The sequence below is a fragment of the Ambystoma mexicanum genome, chromosome 6p (genome assembly GCF_040938575.1).
Source record: "Ambystoma mexicanum isolate Mex_15411 chromosome 6p, UKY_AmexF1_1, whole genome shotgun sequence".
Classification (NCBI taxonomy): Eukaryota; Metazoa; Chordata; class Amphibia; order Caudata; family Ambystomatidae; genus Ambystoma; species Ambystoma mexicanum.
The window spans coordinates 380922408-380944835 of NC_090935.1; the positions used below are offsets into that span (position 1 = coordinate 380922408).

Here is a 22428-nt window from a genome sequence, read left to right on the forward strand (position 1 = left end):
TTATTTATGTATGACAAACAAATATTGTTTTACCCCCTTGCCTGTAATAATTCATAGTTTTCTTCTGTGATTACGTCCATGTCAAACAGCCTCTAATTGCTGTACATCCTTCCTATGTATTTAATAGACTCCAGAATTGAACCCCACTTTTTTCACCTGCTTGTGTTAGCAACAAAACACCTTGACTTAACCGAAACGCATGTTTAGGAGTTCCACTGAAACAGTTACCTACATTTTTTTGGGGAACAAAGTTGACGCTTTCTGCCAGTGTTCACCTACTGAGCAATAAGCAGACTTCACACACAAAATGCTTCTCTATACCATGTATGAAATGTGGGCAGTAGAGCAGCATGTGAGGCACTACAGCAATGTTTACCAATTGTCCGTTGAGCCAATGGGGAGCCTTAGGCACCAGCCCAGTCATGTTTGGAATCACAGGTCCCAGTCTGATCTCAAAAGCAGCGGAGCATTATCTGAAGCGTTGATATGTTTGCCTGGGTGGTGTAGTCGCCTTACTGATAGCCACGTGTTCTTGTTATTTAGACAAGTGTATGGTCCCAGAAGCACCCTACCAGCCCCAGGTGGTTGTGGTTTCTGAGTCGGAGGTGGCAATTTCATGGAAGCCGGCAGACAATGAAGGCCGCGCGCCAGTCCAGCACTACATTGTGGAATTTTTCAGGTTGGTCTTGGGTGCAGTGCATCTTTATGGTTTTAGCTCTTATCAAATGTAAAAAAAATAACACTGCTGTAGTATTAATTGTTTAGTTTTTTTCTTTCCTATTTATTATTGATAACTGAATTTCGTAAAACACGCACACAAAGCTAACACTACCTAACTCTTTGTAGAACCTTCCACCAAGCACAGTTGACTTATTAGCATTGAGAAGAAGCAGACCTCCCACTCTTATGTCCTTTCCTCAGAACCCCGTTCTCCGAGTGCCTTTTCTATTTTTATGATTGCTCACTCAAGACAGTGAATGTACCAAAGCTGGTGCATCAGCTGGTTTGACATTCACCCGCATGTATGAAAGGGCCCTGATGTGCACCGGGTCCTCTTACGATGGCGTTAGAAGATCTTAGAAGTCCAGTTATTCCTGAGGGATGCCTCCAATGGAATGGTTCATGTAATATGTGCTTCTGGTTTGGTGAATCCTCTTTAATGCATTCCTTCCTGGAAAGATCTGTTTATGGAGCTATGGGGATGATTGTCAGCATAAGTGTTAAGGTGTATGCGACTTGTGGCATTGGGGTGCACATTTGCTTTCGTTAAAGGTCACCATAGGAGTGTATGTCTGTTGTGTACTAATCACATAAGTGCTCATGATTATGTGGAGATGTACACGTGAAAATGAGACAAAAGTGGACATGATGGTGTAGTCTTCTGGGGAGTGTTAGAAACAAGTTAGATGACACTACCCTGACGATTGTGTTTATTTTGTTTGCTTATTTGTTTGTTTGTTTGTTTGTTTTATTATTTGTAATGCGCGAGCATACCCTCAGGTAACAGGGTGCAGCCTTTACATGAATATGCGAAGCTTAGTTACAACAACCATAATATATACATAAACACAATGAAAGTAAAACGCAAGATTATAAACATATATACAAGTAGGCACAGTTGGTTACAGAGTGTGCGAGAGGCACGGGTAGGACAGACCTGCACCGGCGTGTGTTTGAGGCTTACTTTTTCAGCCATAAAACTACCTTCGATCGGAAGTTTTGATAGGGCAAGTCCCTTCTGAGAGTTGGTTGTAGAGAGTTCCACAGCTTAGCTGCTTTCACTGGGAAACTGTTGCCCCCTATTGTAGAGCGTTTGAAGTTAGGGATAGAAAGGCAGTCTTTGTAGGCTGTTCTTATCGGTCTCTCAGAGGACTGTCTATGAAATCTGCCTATTAAGTAGGTCAGGGCAGCGTTATTAAGGGATTTGTGAGTGAGTGATACTGTTTTCAGGAGAATTTTGTCTTTGATAGAGAGCCAATTGTTCTGATGGCTATGTCCTGTGATGTGCTCTCTTCTAGAGATGCGCAGAGCCGCTCTAGGGGCGTTGTTCTCAAGAGTTTGTAGTACATGTTCTGAAGAGTTTGTACAGCACATCTTGTCCTTAGCCCTCCCCAAAATGTCAGAAACACATCCTGATCTATTTAGTAGTGAGAGATGGAATTCCAAAGGTTGCAGACTTGGGCATGCAATGATCTGCCACTGGATCGTGAATATTTGAACTTTTGGATATTGGCCGGGATGTGGGAGGCAGTGGTCAGTTGTATTGTTGGCAGGTAATGCTGGACGAGGTAACCTGAGGTGCAGTGGTGCATGGTATTGTGCAACATACTCAGGAATCAAAAAGGCACGCCCTTCTTACAGGGTGGCATTTTGGTGTACGGTGATGGGCAGGCAGAGCATGATGAGAAGTTGAGGAATGACTTGGGTGTGTTTGAAATGAGAAGCTGGACTCTCAGCACTACCAAATGCAAAAAGCGAAAGGTGCTATAGAGTACCTATGGCAAGTTGCGTTGTCTAGAAACGTGCACACGCTGCAACGTTTGGTTCATTGATAAAATAACCACCGGATCTCGAGACAAAGGAATATGGTTACGTTCAATGGAACAGCAGAGTATTGTGCCAAATTTATAAGGAATTTTGCAGGTGCATTGAGACGCTTGACTGGTCTTGTGAAAAAAGAGATAGTTCTATTGGGACATCCAAGGCACTGAGCAAATTCACATGAAGATGTTGCTGGCCAAGGCTCCTACATTGAGCAACTTTACATGGGGGAACCAAACAATTTAAACCCCTTGAGTGCCAGGCTATTATGCAAGTCTATGCAAAAAGGACGCACATACTCTTCCTTGGCACTTACAGATGCGAGCAATCCAGGCATGAGTGTTGTGTTGATACAGAATCATGGCAGTTGATTAGCACTGCCGCAGAGGAAGTTGCCGTAATAGAGAAAGAAATGTTGCCCGGAAAATAGGCCATTGGCGTAGGGCATGCAATTTCCATTTCGGACGGACCATAAGCCATTGACAGAAATACTGATGAATAGGGATTTAGATATATTGTCAGCTAGGATTAGAAGTTAGATCACCAATTTGCAGGAACACACATTTTATGTTAGATATGCGCCAGGAGTGAAACATACCCTGGCTGACTGTCTGTAATGGCTGTCACCAGTAACAGAAGCTGGTTCAGACGAGGATGAGAGAGAAATAGAACAGTTCTTATTTGTCCAATGAAATGCAACGGAAGAGAATGCGTGGATGAATGCTACAGAGCCAGATCCAGATTTACGAAGGTTGAGAAAGCGAATAGGATGTCGGAATGTGGGCAAAGAAGCGTTAAAGAGTTATGGTATCCTTTGTGCCTTCATTGTGTTCAAAGCCAGAAATATTGAGTGTCATTTGACCTCAGGGAGGACATGACAACACGGCTTTCTTCATTGGAGTTCACAGTTAATACATCAAAAGTCTGGGAAGCTGATGGTTGCATCCCTGACCCGTACACAACACCAGGAAGGGTGTCCGGGACACCAGTTTTTGAAATTTGCAATGAATTTAAAACAAATAAATCTACTGTTTCTGGGACCTAGATGTGCCAAAAGGTTGAGTATTGCCACCCGGCGGCCGCTGGCAACAGGGCTCGGTTTTGGAGATGGAATGGATGTATTGTCCCCACTTGATCTCTGAGCCGCGTTCGATGCCATCCATCACAACATCCTGGGGCAGTTATTGGAGGAATTGGGCATCTAGGTCAGAATGCGTGTCATCGGTTCTCACAGACCTCTCACACTCCTTCATGCTGCAGGAGTTCCAGTCCACGCTGTCTGCTGTAGGTAGTATGCGGGCATTGTCAGGGTGTTTCTCTGTCCCCCCTATCCTTAACTGTGAGCCCACTTACCAGCTGTTTACAATCGTATTGTTCTCTACAATTCTGGCGATGCTCTAAACGTTGTGCACCATTGGGATAGAATGTGGCAGCGAGAGAACACTTTTTCAAAATGAGTGATGGTGGCACTAAACTAGCCAGACTATTTTTAAAGATCTACTGATCAATATCACCTGAAATCCCACTTGTTGGGAACTCGTATGGGTTGGACTTTGAAACACGTTGGTCACATTAGCCTTGTCCTGGCTCATTGTCTTCAGGGACAGTGATGCACCTTAGCGCCTACTTAATCTCCAGACGCTCCATTATCTCTCAGGTGAACCGTGCAGTCGAATCAATTATTTCAGCCACCTGAAATATCTATTTCCTCTATTGCCCTTTCCTTCCTTGTTCAGTCCTCCGGTGAGTATGCTCATGGTTTACACCTGGTGTTCCCAATGTATGCAACATGAACTACTGCAAAGGCTGCAATTCACAACTGCACAGATATTTGCCAATACTCACTGGCTGTTGTGCCAAGGTAGCAGGCTACCATCCTTATGTAGCACACACATATCCTTTCATTGCGCAGTTACTTTACATCTTCTGAAAAAAGATCCATCCCAAAATCCAAACAGATATGTTCACCTGGAACATCGTTGATATATAAAAGCCCCCCGTAAGATAAGTAGACCAGGTAGGTGCTGAATTGCACCTCAAGTTATACTCCAAAATCAGACGTGCACTACTAGCGCTCATGGTGCAGGACAACTACACATTCCACATTTAGCTGAACACATATGTATTTAATCTCTGATGTACCCATTCTCCCACCTCATTGCAGAGTGCATGTCTGATGTAAGACCTCTGCATCTCCATGCCATACGAAGCCCCATAACCTGCAGGACAAGTTACGTCAACGGAGTCCCTTATTCACAGAGTGCATGTGTGTGCACACATGGCTCTGCACATGCAGAACCAAAGCAGAGCAGTGGTGCACTGGCACAAGGGGTAGGCGAAGAGCTGGGGGATGGACTGCTGCAGGTAAAGTGCGTTCCACTTTCAGGGATCTTCCTTCATCTTCAGCAGTCTTGGCCCTCACCTCCCTATGTCCGGTCTCCACTATTGGAAGCAAGGTGCAGGGGGCTGCACAATGCAGACAGGAGATTTCTGGGCCCCCGTAAAAGATATTCTTGCCCCAAATACAACATGAATGCCTGGAATGAGCATATCTATGTATTTGTAGCCAGCCCTTCACCCTTGTGGGTTCATTGGTGTAAGAAGGATTTTCCTAGACTGTACTTTAGCATGCAGGAAAGTGATCTACACATAGGTTGCAGAACTTCTCTGTATAACCCCCACTTTCACCGGGGTAACATGTGGCAGATGAGTCAAGGCAATACTCTGAAAAGTGGAGCGGTGCAGTAGAAAAGCACAGCAGAACATGCACTAGCACACAATATTTCAAAATCTATAGGATTAGACAGAAATGGAAATATAGTATGTTACAGGTGAGGTGTTTAGGAAAAGAGCAGTTCACTGTTAGTGAATTCCCTAGAAAGTGGGATTCAGACTTGTTCATGATTTGTCGGGTTTAGGATTTAGGGTTACGAGGTTTAGAATGGAGCCGAGCCCGTAACTTTTCTATGGAGCAAAGTTCGGTGAAGTAAAGCAAGCTGTCAAAAGTTGGCAGAGTCAGCACAGGTAGAGGTGGAGCTTTGCATGCATCTGGTGGTTTGCTATGGGATGGTGTTCTTCAATCGGACAAAGTCCAATGAAAGCCTCGCGTTTCAAGGTCCAGGGAGCTGTCAAAGTCAAGGACGGGCAGAGGAGGTCAAAGGTAAGCCGATGATGGCCCCCAGTGACAGAGGATACCACAAGGTCCCTGGATGACATCTCTGGAGTGAAACTAGAACAAGCCAGAACGAGATACGGTTCAGCACAGCTACTTCAGGCAGTGCAGGCAGTTGCCCAGCACTTCAGGTTAAGTAAGGTAATCTCTTGGGCAGTCATTGGTCACATTCTCAGAGTGCTGTTCAATGGAACTGAGAGTCCAGGATAGTAGAGCAGGTGCGCGTGCAGAGTCTTTGTGAGTCTTGGGTAGATTGCTCTACTAGCTACTTCATGAGGAGTCGCATCAATGGAGAAACGTATGGTGCAGGTACCCCTATTCCTAAAAAGTTGTGGGGGCTGGATGTACAGCCGCCCTAAAATCAAGTGCATAGCACCATTCAAACATGTGTCAGCCACTGAATCAGGGATGTTGCACGCACTAAGGACTTGGAGTCAACAGTGAATCCAGGGCAGCCGTGCATACACCCAGCCAGATGTGGTCATGGCAAATCTAAGCTCCCAACCAGAAATATTGAGATGGCCATAACCATACAAGGCACACGTCATCTTCTATGTCTACCAGGTAAATATGGCCCCGTTTTGTACAGTCTTAGACTTCTAAATCTGGCCACTATTTTAATGGGGACCAGCTCGGAACAAACGTTTGCTCCCGGTTCACAAAATGGCTGCAACAGTGTGCAGCCTCCTAAATAATGCAACGAGCTGCCACCAACCAGTGGTTTACGCACACACAGCCTAGAAAGACGAATTTCTTTAGGGACTCTCGGGGGCAAATGGCAAGCGGTTGTATTACTGTGAGGCCATGGATGGGTACTCACTGTAGGAAAAGAGTTTGGTGAACAATTAGGGAAAAGCAAAAATCTTAGCGGGCTCATGGTGTGTCACATATTAGGACTTTATGATTTTCTAACATTTGGTCAATGGCTGCCAAGGTGTTGGGATTCCAAGTGACGCTAAGATAGTCATGGATGGGCTGGCTGTGTACCCACCCAGCCTTTCCTAACTAGTGCAACTCTTTTCTGTGAATCAGGGCATTGTGAGGTGATAATGGCAGCCATTACAATGCTGGGGTAGATTGCACCTCACAAACTGCACTGTGGTTCTCTGTGACTTGAGATATGTGATATGTGCAGCTCTATGATGCTTGACTAAACTCATTCCCCTGCTGCGTCCGCCTGCTTACTCATGGATGAACGCATCATCACCCAACCAGGCATTGTCAGTAATGTGCTTGTGTGTAGTGATCATGACCACATAATGTGTATCATACATACCTACATAATGTGTATCATACATAACCAAACAACTATTGTATTGATGTCTCTCACCTTTGCAACCATGTAACCTATGTAACTCTGCAACCCTGTATACGAAATGTTTGAATCTTTTACATCACCTCTGTAACCAGGTAACCATGTAACTTGCATAATTTTGTAACGCTGTATATGCCATTATTGACTCTGTAACATCACCATCTTTTACTGCCAAGGGCAGCGCCTAGATGCCTTCAGGCTTGGTGCACTAGATAAATTGCAAAATAAATAAATAAAATAAGGTGGTGCATAAGCACTTAAGAAATGAGGAATTAAGCATCGAATCAAGTGGTCATATAGTATCCACTCAAACACACCCAACATCATTTCAGTCAAAGGTATGTCTTTATTTGGGATCTGAAATGGAGTTGGGGGCAGAGTTGTGAAAGGCATATGGGAGGCCATTCCACTGGCACTGAAGGGCTTGCATGTTGCCTTTGGAACTAACGGTTGACTGAATGCATTGCTTGTTCTGGTGGTATTGAAGATATTTGGGGCAATGGGGTTCCTTCAATATATTGAGATTCTACGCAGACTATTTTGACTCTGACTCTGTTGTGCACCGGGAGTCAGTGCAGCATCATTAGATATATGGATTTCGACAATCATTTTATTAGACTTAATATGAGATGCTCCGCCACACTTTGGACGTTTTAAAGGCTGTGCAGTTGATACACTAACTGTCTTCGGCAAATGGTCAGAAACAATATCACCCAGAGCCCTAGTTGTTACTACACATTAGAAAATTGTATGTACAGAAATAGAGGAACATGCCATCGAGTTGCAAAAACAATGAACTCCCTACTTCTTGACATCTGACCTATAGTTTGTATGCCCATCTTCGGGTAATCGGTCAATAAATCAAGCAAGCAATACACAATGTGTGCAAAGTGCAATGCAACCTACATCCTAGCAAGTCAAACCCCTCATGGAGCCGTAGTGTGCCGTAGTGTGCATCAAGCATCCTCGTGCAGGAAGCACACTCATCAGTGTTGAACAATTGGCTGAGACTCTTGCTTCACCTGCAACCTATTCTGGGAGGAACTGACATTGGGCAGTCCATAATCTGCCAAGTTCTTCTGTGGAATTCTAATGGCCAACACAGCCAGCTGTGAAGGGCAAGGGGCCAGGCCCATAGCGCGCATTGCGGTCTATAAATAGTGCTTAACATATAACCCATTCAGGAAGTTACTTGCTTCAAAGGTATTGCTCTTAAGATATAGAAGCTGCATAAGAGCTGCATTCCATGCACACGCGTCCGGCGTTTCTGTTTGTTCTGTACCCAATAGCTTATATTGAAGATCATGTGAAAGGAATGTGCATTACTGCCTTCTATCTATCACTCCATGTGTGTTCTGGCTCATAAGTGGCACTTTAGCACCACCACTGCCAAGTCGATTGACATGGACTGCAGAATGGGGATGATGGCATTCCATCTGCCATCTCCACATACTTGGCATTGTCGTGGGTTGCATTATCTGCTGCTGCTCTCCTGTTCAGATAATGATGTATTCCTTTCAGGTGTAGAAGCCTGGTATCCCCTCGCTCTTGTCATATTCACTTCATTTCGGTTATGGTAACACGATGAAGAGAACTGACTTTGCTTGGCCAGGTAACAACTCTCAGAAATATTTATTTTGTCTCAAACAATAAACAGGGACATTTTTCATTGGAGTGAAATGAAAAGTAATCATTGTCAAAGCGAATAGATTCGTTTTTAGAATAGATGTAAAATGACAATGTGGTGCTGTAGTTTTGTTCATAGTAGGTGATGGAGAATTTTGAATGCGTGTGCGTTATTGACATTTTTCAGGTTTTCTTTTCTTATACGCAATAAACTAAACGTGCTCTATGTACCACAGTTCGCCTATAGTATAAACAAAGGTTTTGGGCAATACACTGATGCTGCATATGCATTTAGAGGTGCACTGTGCACCATATAAAAGGTGCACATAAGTTATTTTACAACAATTCTAGAACGTTAGAAACACTTGTAGGGGATCAATTTTCCCCATCTGCATATGCTGAGCTCTTCTCCTAGCTGTAATATTTTTACCAAAGGTAACGCTACTGCACGATTTGAACATGGCGGGATGAGTCACCCTAAACCGAACCCAAACTCCAGTGTGTAAGATCCACACACATTTCCGTAGCAGACACACAAAACAAGTAGCTATCTTAAAAGCAAATGTTGCACTAGGTACTCATGTATCAAACATTTGTTGTTTACAGAAAGTTCTAGTGGTGTTCTGTAATTCAGCATTATAACCACACTGAGGATACCCTCCCACGTGCGATCAATGCCATTACTCACAAGAAATCTACCAACATCCCACAAAGGTGGACTCCTATTACTAAATAACATATTGTGGCATAACCACTAACAATTTGACTGGCAAAATGAACCAACACAAGGGTTCTAGGACATTGTGAAACAATGAAAAATGGGCAAAGAGCAGTAATTGAACTAACAAAGCATGTGCAAAGCTGGAGATCATGTAGGGAAGTAGGCAGGGAAATATGCATCTATATGACATGGCATCCTTTTGACCTGACACTATGAGCCCTTGTCAAAACTCATCAACCACAGGAAGGAATCGCAGAACACAAATGGACAACACCCTCACTCTTGATCCACAGGTCAAACCCATTGTCAGAAGCGGTTTCTCTCCGCTGTGTGTGCTGCGCCACATTTTACCTTACTTGACATTCACCCACAGCGCCATGGCCATAATTGATCTAATACTATCCGAAACTAGACTATGCAAGCAGTCTCTCTCTCGGTCTACCAAATTACCTAATGAGGAAACTTCAAAGAGTCCAAAATGCAGCGTCAGGACTACTTCTCAGAATGAAGCAATTAGAGCATATCACACCGCGTTTAACTATTCTACCCATCAAAAAAGGGTTAATTTGAAAACCATGGAGGGGATGTTTCCTTGTTCATAAATACGTTTCAACACTACACTCCTTCCAGAATGCTGAGGTCCAGCAGTGCTGCACCAGTATTAATCCTCGTTTTCAACAGGAAATTAGAAGGAGGAGCCTCTTTTTCAATTCTGGCAACAAAACTGGGGGACCACCCTGCCCAAACCACATGACTTTTAGGAAAAGGCTGAAGACATGGTTTTTCAACCAACCTCTTTGAAAGAAATGAAAAATGATTGCAACCACTTTATAACTGTGCACCACAAACCTGGACTAATTTCAAACCAGCACATTTCAAAATGGTTGACACTACCATCTTTCAGAAACATTCATGGGATGCTGTGTGCAAATGGTCCACACCTTAAACTCAGTGGCCCTCATTACGACCCTGGCGGAAATCGAAAAACGATGGCGGAAATGTAATACCGCCATCGAATACCGCTCGGTGCGATTATGACCCGTCACCGTAAAGTACGATGCCATTAGCGACACCGTAGTGAACGCCAACGCTAACTGCACCAAGTACGCGCACGCGCGCCATGCAAAACCGTAATTACCACCATGGCGCAACCGTACGCGAATGCTGACCCTAGCGGACATTTACTTAATGCCATCAAGCATGGCGGAAAGTACCATTCCGCCATGGTGAGAATTACGGCATCGTGAACCAACCGTAAATGGCCCTACTGAGTGCCTGTACACCACTCCCTGCCCACATTGCACAACTCCTCGTAGGTGCAATGAAGTTACACAATGCAACCAGTGAAATGTACAAGTCACCCATGCATGCCAACGAACCAATGAATGTAGGGGCCCCAAGTGCCTTGTGAGTGGCCATCCATATTTGGCATGTCACCATTGCCGTACTGATGCAGCACAGGCATGTGAAGGTCCAAGTACAGCAATATGAACTGAAACATGAGACAAAACAACAACAGGCCCCCATCGCTTGACACCAGTGTAAGGCAACATTCAAAGCAGTATCCTGAGGGAGACTGCACCAGCCCTGTACCCTTGCCAGTAAACAAACCAACCATCAGCATAAGCATGTACCACACAAGTTGGCAGAGTGACTGAGCAGCCAGGCTCATCTCAAGAGGGGCCAATGGGAGCTGCAGGGCACAGATGGCACGAATACAGAAGCTATTCCAATGGACATGACCTCAGTCTCCCTCCAAGAAACGCACGCAAACACAGGCACCTGTGACCAGCCATTTTCTGATAATCACATCATTCCACCAATCCACCTGGCTGACCGGCATCTGTTACACAAAAGCTAATCCCCCGCCCCTGAGCATGACATCATTAAAACAGTCATAATGGCAGCCCCCATCCCTGACCTTACTCGGCTTCGTAGGCAAACGCGGCCAGTACAGTACCACGCAACTATACTCAGAAGCCGGAACCCAATGCAGATCTACTCACAATACATCGCTCCACAAATAGGAATATGCTACATTACTTGCAAAGAATAATGCTACACGGTTGATATCAGAATAAAATTTTAATGCACATCAAATTCACCAAGCCCATACAGCTATTAGGTCAGAAACTCCAAAATATTTCTCATTACTGTGGGCTGCATCCGCAATAAATGACCAGCTTCTTCTTGTGTGACGCCCTGTTCCTTCATGGTACACAGGGTCTACATTCACGTTCAAAAAGGCAACATGGAAGCGCCTAGAACCGCAGGGCCGTCCCATTAGGTAGGCACTAGTCCAGCTGAAAGGCTGAAATGTAGCTCCTAGCCACTAGTACTGCGTAAGGGCATGTGGCCCATTGGCGATCGTCCCATAAGATCGTAATGGTGCTCCACTGATTAACTCGAAGCAGCAGGTGTCGGGAGTAAAAGCCATCTGCAGGAGTGGCATACAGATGGCAGCGGCAAAAGGGGAGGAGATACCTGTCACCCAAATGAAATGAAAAAGAATAGTATGGGCATCAGAACTTCACTTGTATTACTCACTTCAATGATCACACTAAATCTACAGCCATATGCATGCTAGCCCACTCAAAAGGATTATTTCCACCCAAAAATCACTTGCGAATCATAACTATATAAATCGAGGTGAAAACACTATTACAAACGAGTGTTTGTGTGCATGCGTCTGTTAAAACAGAATCCATTAGATGGGATTAGTAACGTGCATAGACACAAGTGTTTGAAGGCGCGTCGAGACAGGGAGGGTTCAACAAGGGCAGATAGACGATGGTCCCACTATGGCAGCTCTGCATCACATAGCGCAGGGGAAGGGGATAGATTCCAAAAAGCCATGTACATGGCAAACTCTCAATTAAATCATCTGTCCATGCATCCATACATCATTCCCTCATCCCGGTATAAAAACGCCTGATTATTTACTCACATCACATTTGAAATTTCCATTGAGTCTGTGCGTAATGCAGTCTGCAAAATCCACTGTGCTCCAGCCCGGAATTCTAGTGTTGTGAAGTAACATGTATTTGGGAACGTCCTGCCTTATCGTCCACTACGCTATTGCGCATCCCATACTATTCATATCAATCATTGCATTCTCGCCATGGCCCCTGTCCCAAGGACATTAAACAATAGAACGTTATATTTGCAGTCAGACCTGTGGGCGTCTCCTCGCCGCTAGCTGAAAACCGAAAGCGCTGTCCTTCGAATTCCTCATTTGCAACATCACGTCGAAAAAAGGCATCTGTGACCGCTTGAAATCACAAAATCATCCATGTAGTGCGGCAGTGTGTGAAAATGGCAACTGGCTTCACTCACAAATGGGACGCCCCGCCCGTCGGTGAACCTCGGTACAGTGCTGCATGAGGGTCCACCGTTAATCGAGTACTACATTCCACTGACCCTTCACAAGTTTGTTCGCGACTGCAAAGATAGTATGTGAAACAATGGGACCATAGCAGAATGAACATATAAACCAATATTTCACTACCATCGGGATTAAATACATGATTGTAATAGCAAGATGCCATGCGTCACATTGCAGCGTTGTGTGCGGGACGTGCTCGCCCAAAGGGGATTGCAGCTGGCACAGGTGGAATGAATCACCACAGGCGGAGGCTATACAGCCTGAAAACACATAAATTGCACACCCAACCCCCTCCCACAACCACACCCACTCCAAAATGCTACCGGCAGGACTAGCGATGTTGGCCCTGGGGGACCTGATAGCACTGCAAGTACTACAACTTCAAGAAGAAGACGAACACTAACTACAACAACAACCGGCCGCACAGAGGAGACGCAGGAGGAGGAGGAGGGCAAGGCAGGGCCAGCAAGGGCCACCAGCACAGCCACTACCACCACGCAGGCAGCCCGCAATCCCACGCCTCCGAGCCCATCCGTTCAACCTCACTGCTGAGCAGATCCACACCCTCTACCGTTTGGACCGGGACACCATAACCGCCATTGTGAACATGACACACGCTGACCTTGTCAGCATGATAGATAGCCCAACCGCCATCCCACCCCTACTGAAGGTGGTGTCTGTACTGCACTTCCTGGCCACAGGTACCTACCAGCACACAGTCGGACAGTTGCATGGCATTTCACAGCCACTGTTCTCACGGAGACTATCGCAAGTGCTCGATGCCCTCCTGAAGCACGCAGACGACTACATCTCTTTACCACGCTCGGAGCAGGAGATTACAAACACAAAAGTGGGATTCCATGCACCATCACCCTTGTGGGTTCATTGGTGTAAGAAGGATTTTCCTAGACTGTACTTTAGCATGCAGGAAAGTGATCTACACATAGGTTGCAGAGCTTCTCTGTATAACCCCCACTTTCACCGGGGTAACATGTGGCAGATGAGTCAAGGCAATACTCTTAAAAGTGGAGTGGTGCAGTAGTAAAGCACAGCAGAACATGCACTAGCACACAATATTTCAAAATCTATAGGATTAGACAGAAATGGAAATGTAGTATGTTACAGGTGAGGTGTTTAGGAAAAGAGCAGTTCACTGTTAGTGAATTCCCTAGAAAGTGGGATTCAGACTTGTTCATGATTTGTCGGGTTTAGGATTTAGGGTTACGAGGTTTAGAATGGAGCCGAGCCCGTAGCTTTTCTATGGGGCAAAGTTCGGTGAAGTAAAGCAAGCTGTCAAAAGTTGGCAGAGTCAGCACAGGTAGAGGTGGAGCTTTGCATGCATCTGGTGGTTTGCTATGGGATGGTGTTCTTCAATCGGACAAAGTCCAATGAAAGCCTCGCGTTTCAAGGTCCAAGGAGCTGTCAAAGTCAAGGACGGGCAGAGGAGGTCAAAGGTAAGCCGATGATGGCCCCCAGTGACAGAGGATGCCACAAGGTCCCTGGATGACATCTCTGGAGTGAAACTAGAACAAGCCAGAACGAGATACGGTTCAGCACAGCTACTTCAGGCAGTGCAGGCAGTTTCCCAGCACTTCAGGATAAGTAAGGTAATCTCTTGGGCAGTCATTGGTCACATGCTCAGAGTGCTGTTCAATGGAACTGAGAGTCCAGGATAGTAGAGCAGGTGCGCGTGCAGAGTCTTTGTGAATCTTGGGTAGATTGCTCTACTAGCTACTTCATGAGGAGTCGCATCAATGGAGAAACGTATGGTGCAGGTACCCCTATTCCTAAAAAGTTGTGGGGGCTGGATGTACAGCCGTCCTAAAATCAAGTGCATAGCACCATTCAAACATGTGTCAGCCACTGAATCAGGGATGTTGCACGCACTAAGGACTTGGAGTCAACAGTGAATCCAGGGCAGCCGTGCATACACCCAGCCAGATGTGGTCATGGCAAATCTAAGCTCCCAACCAGAAATATTGAGATGGCCATAACCATACAAGGCACACGTCATCTTCTATGTCTACCAGGTAAATATGGCCCCGTTTTGTACAGTCTTAGACTTCTAAATCTGGCCACTACTTTAATGGGAACCAGCTCGGAACAAACGTTTGCTCCCGGTTCACAAAATGGCTGCAACAGTGTGCAGCCTCCTAAATAATGCAACGAGCTACCACCAGTGGTTTACGCACACACAGCCTAGAAAGACGAATTTCTTTAGGGACTCTCGGGGGCAAATGGCAAGCGGTTGTATTACTGTGAGGCCATGGATGGGTACTCACTGTAGGAAAAGAGTTTGGTGAACAATTAGGGAAAAGCAAAAATCTTAGCGGGCTCATGGTGTGTCACATATTAGGACTTTATGATTTTCTAACATTTGGTCAATGGCTGCCAAGGTGTTGGGATTCCAAGTGACGCTAAGATAGTCATGGATGGGCTGGCTGTGTACCCACCCAGCCTTTCCTAACTAGTGCAACTCTTTTCTGTGAATCAGGGCATTGTGAGGTGATAATGGCAGCCATTACAATGCTGGGGTAGATTGCACCTCACAAACTGCACTGTGGTTCTCTGTGACTTGAGATATGTGATATGTGCAGCTCTATGATGCTTGACTAAACTCATTCCCCTGCTGCGTCCGCCTGCTTACTCATGGATGAACGCATCATCACCCAACCAGGCATTGTCAGTAATGTGCTTGTGTGTAGTGATCATGACAACATAATGTGTATCATACATAACTACATAATGTGTATCATACATAACCAAACAACTATTGTATTGATGTCTCTCACCTTTGCAACCATGTAACCTATGTAACTCTGCAACCCTGTATACGAAATGTTTGAATCTTTTACATCACCTCTGTAACCAGGTAACCATGTAACTTGCATAATTTTGTAACGCTGTATATGCCATTATTGACTCTGTAACATCACCATCTTTTACTGCCAAGGGCAGCGCCTAGATGCTTTCAGGCTTGGTGCACTAGATAAATTGCAAAATAAATAAATACAATAAGGTGGTGCATAAGCACTTAAGAAATGAGGAATTAAGCATCGAATCAAGTGGTCATATAGTATCCACTCAAACACACCCAACATCATTTCAGTCAAAGGTATGTCTTTATTTGGGATCTGAAATGGAGTTGGGGCAGAGTTGTGAAAGGCATATGGGAGGCCATTCCACTGGCACTGAAGGGCTTGCATGTTGCCTTTGGAACTAACGGTTGACTGAATGCATTGCTTGATCTGGTGGTATTGAAGATATTTGGGGCAATGGGGTTCCTTCAATATATTGAGATTCTACGCAGACTATTTTGACTCTGACTCTGTTGTGCACCGGGAGTCAGTGCAGCATCATTAGATGTATGGATTTCGACAATCATTTTATTAGACTTAATATGAGATGCTCCGCCACACTTTGGACGTTTTAAAGGCTGTGCAGTTGATACACTAACTGTCTTCGGCAAATGGTCAGAAACAATATCACCCAGAGCCCTAGTTGTTACTACACATTAGAAAATTGTATGTACAGAAATAGAGGAACATGCCATCGAGTTGCAAAAACAATGAACTCCCTACTTCTTGACATCTGACCTATAGTTTGTATGCCCATCTTCGGGTAATCGGTCAATAAATCAAGCAAGCAATACACAATGTGTGCAAAGTGCAATGCAACCTACATCCTAGCAAGTCAAACCCCTCATGGAGCCGTAGTGTGCCGTAGTGTGCATCAAGCATCCTCGTGCAGGAAGCACACTCATCAGTGTTGAACAATTGGCTGAGACTCTTGCTTCACCTGCAACCTATTCTGGGAGGAACTGACATTGGGCAGTCCATAATCTGCCAAGTTCTTCTGTGGAATTCTAATGGCCAACACAGCCAGCTGTGAAGGGCAAGGGGCCAGGCCCATAGCGCGCATTGCGGTCTATAAATAGTGCTTAACATATAACCCATTCATGAAGTTACTTGCTTCAAAGGTATTGCTCTTAAGATATAGAAGCTGCATAAGAGCTGCATTCCATGCACACGCGTCAGGCGTTTCTGTTTTTTCTGTACCCAATAGCTTATATTGAAGATCATGTGAAAGGAATGTGCATTACTGCTTTCTATCTATCACTCCATGTGTGTTCTGGCTCATAGGTGGCACTTTAGCACCACCACTGCCAAGTCGATTGACATGGACTGCAGAATGGGGATGATGGCATTCCATCTGCCATCTCCACATACTTGGCATTGTCGTGGGTTGCATTATCTGCTGCTGCTCTCCTGTTCAGATAATGATGTATTCCTTTCAGGTGTAGAAGCCTGGTATCCCCTCGCTCTTGTCATATTCTCTTCATTTCGATTATGGCAACACGATGAAGAGAACTGACTTTGCTTGGCCAGGTAACAACTCTCAGAAATATTTATTTTGTCTCAAACAATAAACAGGGACATTTTTCATTGGAGTGAAATGAAAAGTAATCATTGTCAAAGCGAATAGATTCGTTTTTAGAATAGATGTAAAATGACAATGTGGTGCTGTAGTTTTGTTCATAGTAGGTGATGGAGAATTTTGAATGCGTGTGCGTTATTGACATTTTTCAGGTTTTCTTTTCTTATACGCAATAAACTAAACGTGCTCTATGTACCACAGTTCGCCTATAGTATAAACAAAGGTTTTGGGCAATACACTGATGCTGCATATGCATTTAGAGGTGCACTGTGCACTATATAAAAGGTGCACATAAGTTATTTTACAACAATTCTAGAACGTTAGAAACACTTGTAGGGGATCAATTTTCCCCATCTGCATATGCTGAGCTCTTCTCCTAGCTGTAATATTTTTACCAAAGGTAACGCTACTGCACGATTTGAACATGGCGGGATGAGTCACCCTAAACCGAACCCAAACTCCAGTGTGTAAGATCCACACACATTTCCGTAGCAGACACACAAAACAAGTAGCTATCTTAAAAGCAAATGTTGCACTAGGTACTCATGTATCAAACAGTTGTTGTTTACAGAAAGTTCTAGTGGTGTTCTGTAATTCAGCATTATAACCACACTGAGGATACCCTCCCACGTGCGATCAATGCCATTACTCACAAGAAATCTACCAACATCCCACAAAGGTGGACTCCTATTACTAAATAACATATTGTGGCATAACCACTAACAATTTGACTGGCAAAATGAACCAACACAAGGGTTCTAGGACATTGTGAAACAATGAAAAATGGGCAAAGAGCAGTAATTGAACTAACAAAGCATGTGCAAAGCTGGAGATCATGTAGGGAAGTAGGCAGGGAAATATGCATCTATATGACATGGCATCCTTTTGACCTGACACTATGAGCCCTTGTCAAAACTCATCAACCACAGGAAGGAATCGCAGAACACAAATGGACAACACCCTCACTCTTGATCCACAGGTCAAACCCATTGTCAGAAGCGGTTTCTCTCCGCTGTGTGTGCTGCGCCACATTTTACCTTACTTGACATTCACCCACAGCGCCATGGCCATAATTGATCTAATACTATCCGAAACTAGACTATGCAAGCAGTCTCTCTCTCGGTCTACCAAATTACCTAATGAGGAAACTTCAAAGAGTCCAAAATGCAGCGTCAGGACTACTTCTCAGAATGAAGCAATTAGAGCATATCACACCGCGTTTAACTATTCTACCCATCAAAAAAGGGTTAATTTGAAAACCATGGAGGGGATGTTTCCTTGTTCATAAATACGTTTCAACACTACACTCCTTCCAGAATGCTGAGGTCCAGCAGTGCTGCACCAGTATTAATCCTCGTTTTCAACAGGAAATTAGAAGGAGGAGCCTCTTTTTCAATTCTGGCAACAAAACTGGGGGACCACCCTGCCCAAACCACATGACTTTTAGGAAAAGGCTGAAGACATGGTTTTTCAACCAACCTCTTTGAAAGAAATGAAAAATGATTGCAACCACTTCATAACTGTGCACCACAAACCTGGACTAATTTCAAACAAGCACATTTCAAAATGGTTGACACTACCATCTTTCAGAAACATTCATGGGATGCTGTGTGCAAATGGTCCACACCTTAAACTCAGTGAAATCTAGAACCAAGAGCCAGGAAGCAACAACACTCCCTCCCCCAGCCATCATCCCTCACTGCCAACCCTCATCCCTAAACTAACTCTTCACTACTAAACGATTTCATCCTTTGACCTCCCACACTCCTCTAGGTGACCCCCAGGTCTAGTGTACTTAACACATGCAGACCCTAAACATCCTTTATCAACAACCATGCTGCCAATGTTTCCACTCCTCCATCCAAGGGGTGCCCAGAAGGCTAACCTATCTGGTTCATACCATCTTCAAAGAGCAAAAAGATTTAATATCGGCACACAGGTAACGGGGTACATCTCATCTGCATCTATCAACACCAAAGGTTTCTGCATCTGGCTTCCTGCTATGTGACTAACGCACCTTGCCATCCTTTCTTAAAGGTCTATGCATAGCGATGCCAAAATGATTGGAAGAAAGGCGTTATATAAGACCACTTCACATTACATTACATTGCACTCTCACTTACACAGGAAACCTCACATCCCTAGACAGGCAGCCCCGGCATAGGAGATTGCTCTTCATGGAGCTCTCTGAATTTCGGGCTTGTCAGAAGTTTAATTTCAGGAAAATGCATTATGCCCAAATCGGCACGCATATAAAACATTATAAACCGTATCAAAAATACAATTCCTCCAACCATTCATCAAAAAGTCAATAAACAATGAAATCCACATAAAAAGCACAAGTTAAGACATCACCTGAAGTTTGATGGAAAAGCAGCCTTCTGTTGCATTGCACTACTCGCCATTACACAGACACATAAAATAAGAGCCAACATATTTTAAATTAGACAAACAATATAATCATCATTGAAAGTAAAATATGTGCTTTCAAAATCAACGTGACCCTATTAAGTGCTGGTCTACAATACTGATATAGTAAAAACCGGCCAGAAAATTGCAACATCAAATGTGTAGCAACCCTCTATCGGACTTTCCTACCCTCATTAATGTCCAGTCAGTGGCTAAACAATGCCATTCACTCGTACTGTAGAGAAGGCATCCCTCTAAAAATATCTTCACTTAACATTACCACCTACTTCCCTAAACAGGGAAAAGAAAAGGAGGGGTTGCTAGTGTGCAACCTTTTCTCCACTCCCTGGAGTGTTTTGCCTTTTGCCTTTTGCTGAGCTCATGAACGAGGGCACAAGACAGCAATGCAGAGCCCGCTTCACAGTACACCCCCCACCCCCAACTGGTTACATTATGGTTTCAAATGTGATCTGCGCAGGCTATAATAGAAGGAGAGATCAGAAACAAATGCCTGACAGTCCCAAGGGAAATGCCATCACAAGGATATGCGGGTGAGCCTGGCAGCCTTCTTCCCATTTGCAGGTGATTGATGCAATCCTTAGGCACCCCTGACCCATTCCCATGTAAACACACCTCACCCAATTGCAATTCCAATCTAGACTCAAGATTCTCCCTTATCCAGAGATGGTTACCTTAAAATATAGGAGGAGATGATGTAAGTGGGGGCAAAGGCTTATCCTAGAGTTTACCGACATAATAGTGTCACACCGATTCCTTAACAACTCTAAAGGTATCACTGGCCATTTTCCAGGTATTCCCACATTCATAACTAATGTAAGTGGGAGAACCGTTCCCTCTGATGCCTAAACCAGGGGAACTTCCACCACAAAAGGTCATAATCTCCCAAAGACCTCTCAAAAACGGCTTCATGTGGGTTGAGCCAGAGGCTAATCAAATAGGTCAGTGTTTTGAACCTAGAGTAGACAGCTCATATACAGAACGGATTCCCAACTCTAGCGTTAAAATGGGGCATCAGGGTACATGCTCCTGGGCTTAACAATGGTCTCACAAAGAGTAGAAACCTCATCTATCGAACAGACGCCCAACTCTAGCATTAAGGGGGGGCATCAAGGCACATGCTCCCAGACATAACAATGATCTGACAAAGTGTAGAACCTCATTGATTGAAGGGATTCCCAACTCTAGCGTTAATGGGGGCATCAAGGTACCTGCTCCCAGATGTAACAGTATCTCACCCAGAGTAGAAACTTTGTATATGGAAAGGATTCCAAACTCTAGTATTTGGGGGACATCAGGGTACCTGCTTACAGGCATAACAATGATCTCACAAAGAGTAGCCACCTCATGTATGAAAGGAATTCCCAACTCTAGCGTTAGGGAGAGCTTCAGGGTACCTGCTCCCAGGCGTAACAATATCTCACACAGAGAAACCTTATCTATGGAAATGAATTACCAACTCTAGTGTTAGGGGGCGGCATGAGGGTACCTGCACCCAGTCATAACTCTAGCATTAGGAAGGGCCTCAGGGTACCTGGTCCAAGGTGTAACAATGATCTCACACACTGTAGAAACTTCATGTATCGAAGGGATTCCCAACTTAGTGTTGGGGGGACATCAAGATACCAACATGAAGGTACCTTCACCCAGGAGTAACAGCGATCTAGAAACCTCATGTATGGAAGGGATTCCCAACTCCAGCATTATCGAAGGCATTAGGGTGCCTGCTCCCAGGTGTAACAGTGATCTTGCAAAGAGTAGAAACCTCATGTATGGAAGGGATTCCCAACTCCAGCATTATGGAAGGCATTAGGGTGCCTGCTCCCAGGTGTAACAGTGATCTTGCAAAGAGTAGAAACCTCATGTATGGAAGGGATTCCAAACTCTACCTCTAGTGAGGGCATCAGGGTACCTGCTCCAAGGTGTAACAATATCTCACACAGAATTGAAAGCTTATGTATGGAAGGGATTCCCTACTCTAGCATTTGGGAGGGGGCGGGGGGCACCAGCATATCTGCTCCAAGGAGTAACAATGATCTTGCAAAGAGTAGAAACCTCATGTATGGAAGGAATTCCCAACTCTAGCATTAGGGAGGGCATCAGGGTACCTGCTCCACGGTGTAACAATCTCACACAAAAAGTAGAATCCTAGTGTATAGAAGGAATTCCCAACTCTAGAGTTAGTGGACGGCATCAGGGTACCTACTCCCAGGTGTAAGAATGATCTTGCAAAGAATAGAAACCTCATTTATGGAAGGAATTCCCAACTCTACCTTTAAGGAGGGCATAAGGGTACCTGCTCCAAGGTGTAACAATATCTCACACAGAAAGGGATTGCCTACTCTAGCATTTGGGAGGGTAACTGCTCTGAAGAGTAATAATGTTCTCGCAAATAGTGGAAACCTCATGCATGTAAGGAATTCCCAACTCTAGCGTTAGGGAGAGCTTCAGGGTACCTGCTCCCAGGCGTAACAATATCTCACACAGAGAAACCTTATCTATGGAACGAATTACCAACTCTAGTGTTAGGGGACGGCATGAGGGTACCTGCACGCAGTCATAACTCTAGCATTAGGAAGGGCCTCAGGGTACCTGGTCCAAGGTGTAACAATGATCTCACACACTGTAGAAACCTCATGTATCGAAGGGATTCACAATTTAGTGTTGGGGGAACATCAAGATACCGACATGAAGGTACCTGCACCCAGGAGTAACAGCGATCTAGAAACCTCATGTATGGAAGGGATTCCCAACTCCAGCATTATGGAAGGCATTAGGGTGCCTGCTCCCAGGTGTAACAGTGA

General features: G+C 44.7%; 1 protein-coding gene across 2 annotated transcripts in view; it reads left to right on the forward strand.

Annotated features, from left to right (window-relative positions):
* Nucleotides 1–22428, forward strand: part of EGFLAM (EGF like, fibronectin type III and laminin G domains) — a 674079-nt gene that overhangs the window by 267693 nt on the left and 383958 nt on the right. For both annotated transcript variants that reach the window (XM_069627154.1, XM_069627153.1), the window contains exon 6: nt 544–679. In XM_069627154.1, the coding sequence (XP_069483255.1) occupies nt 544–679 (136 nt within the window). The remainder of the gene's footprint in view (nt 1–543; nt 680–22428) is intronic.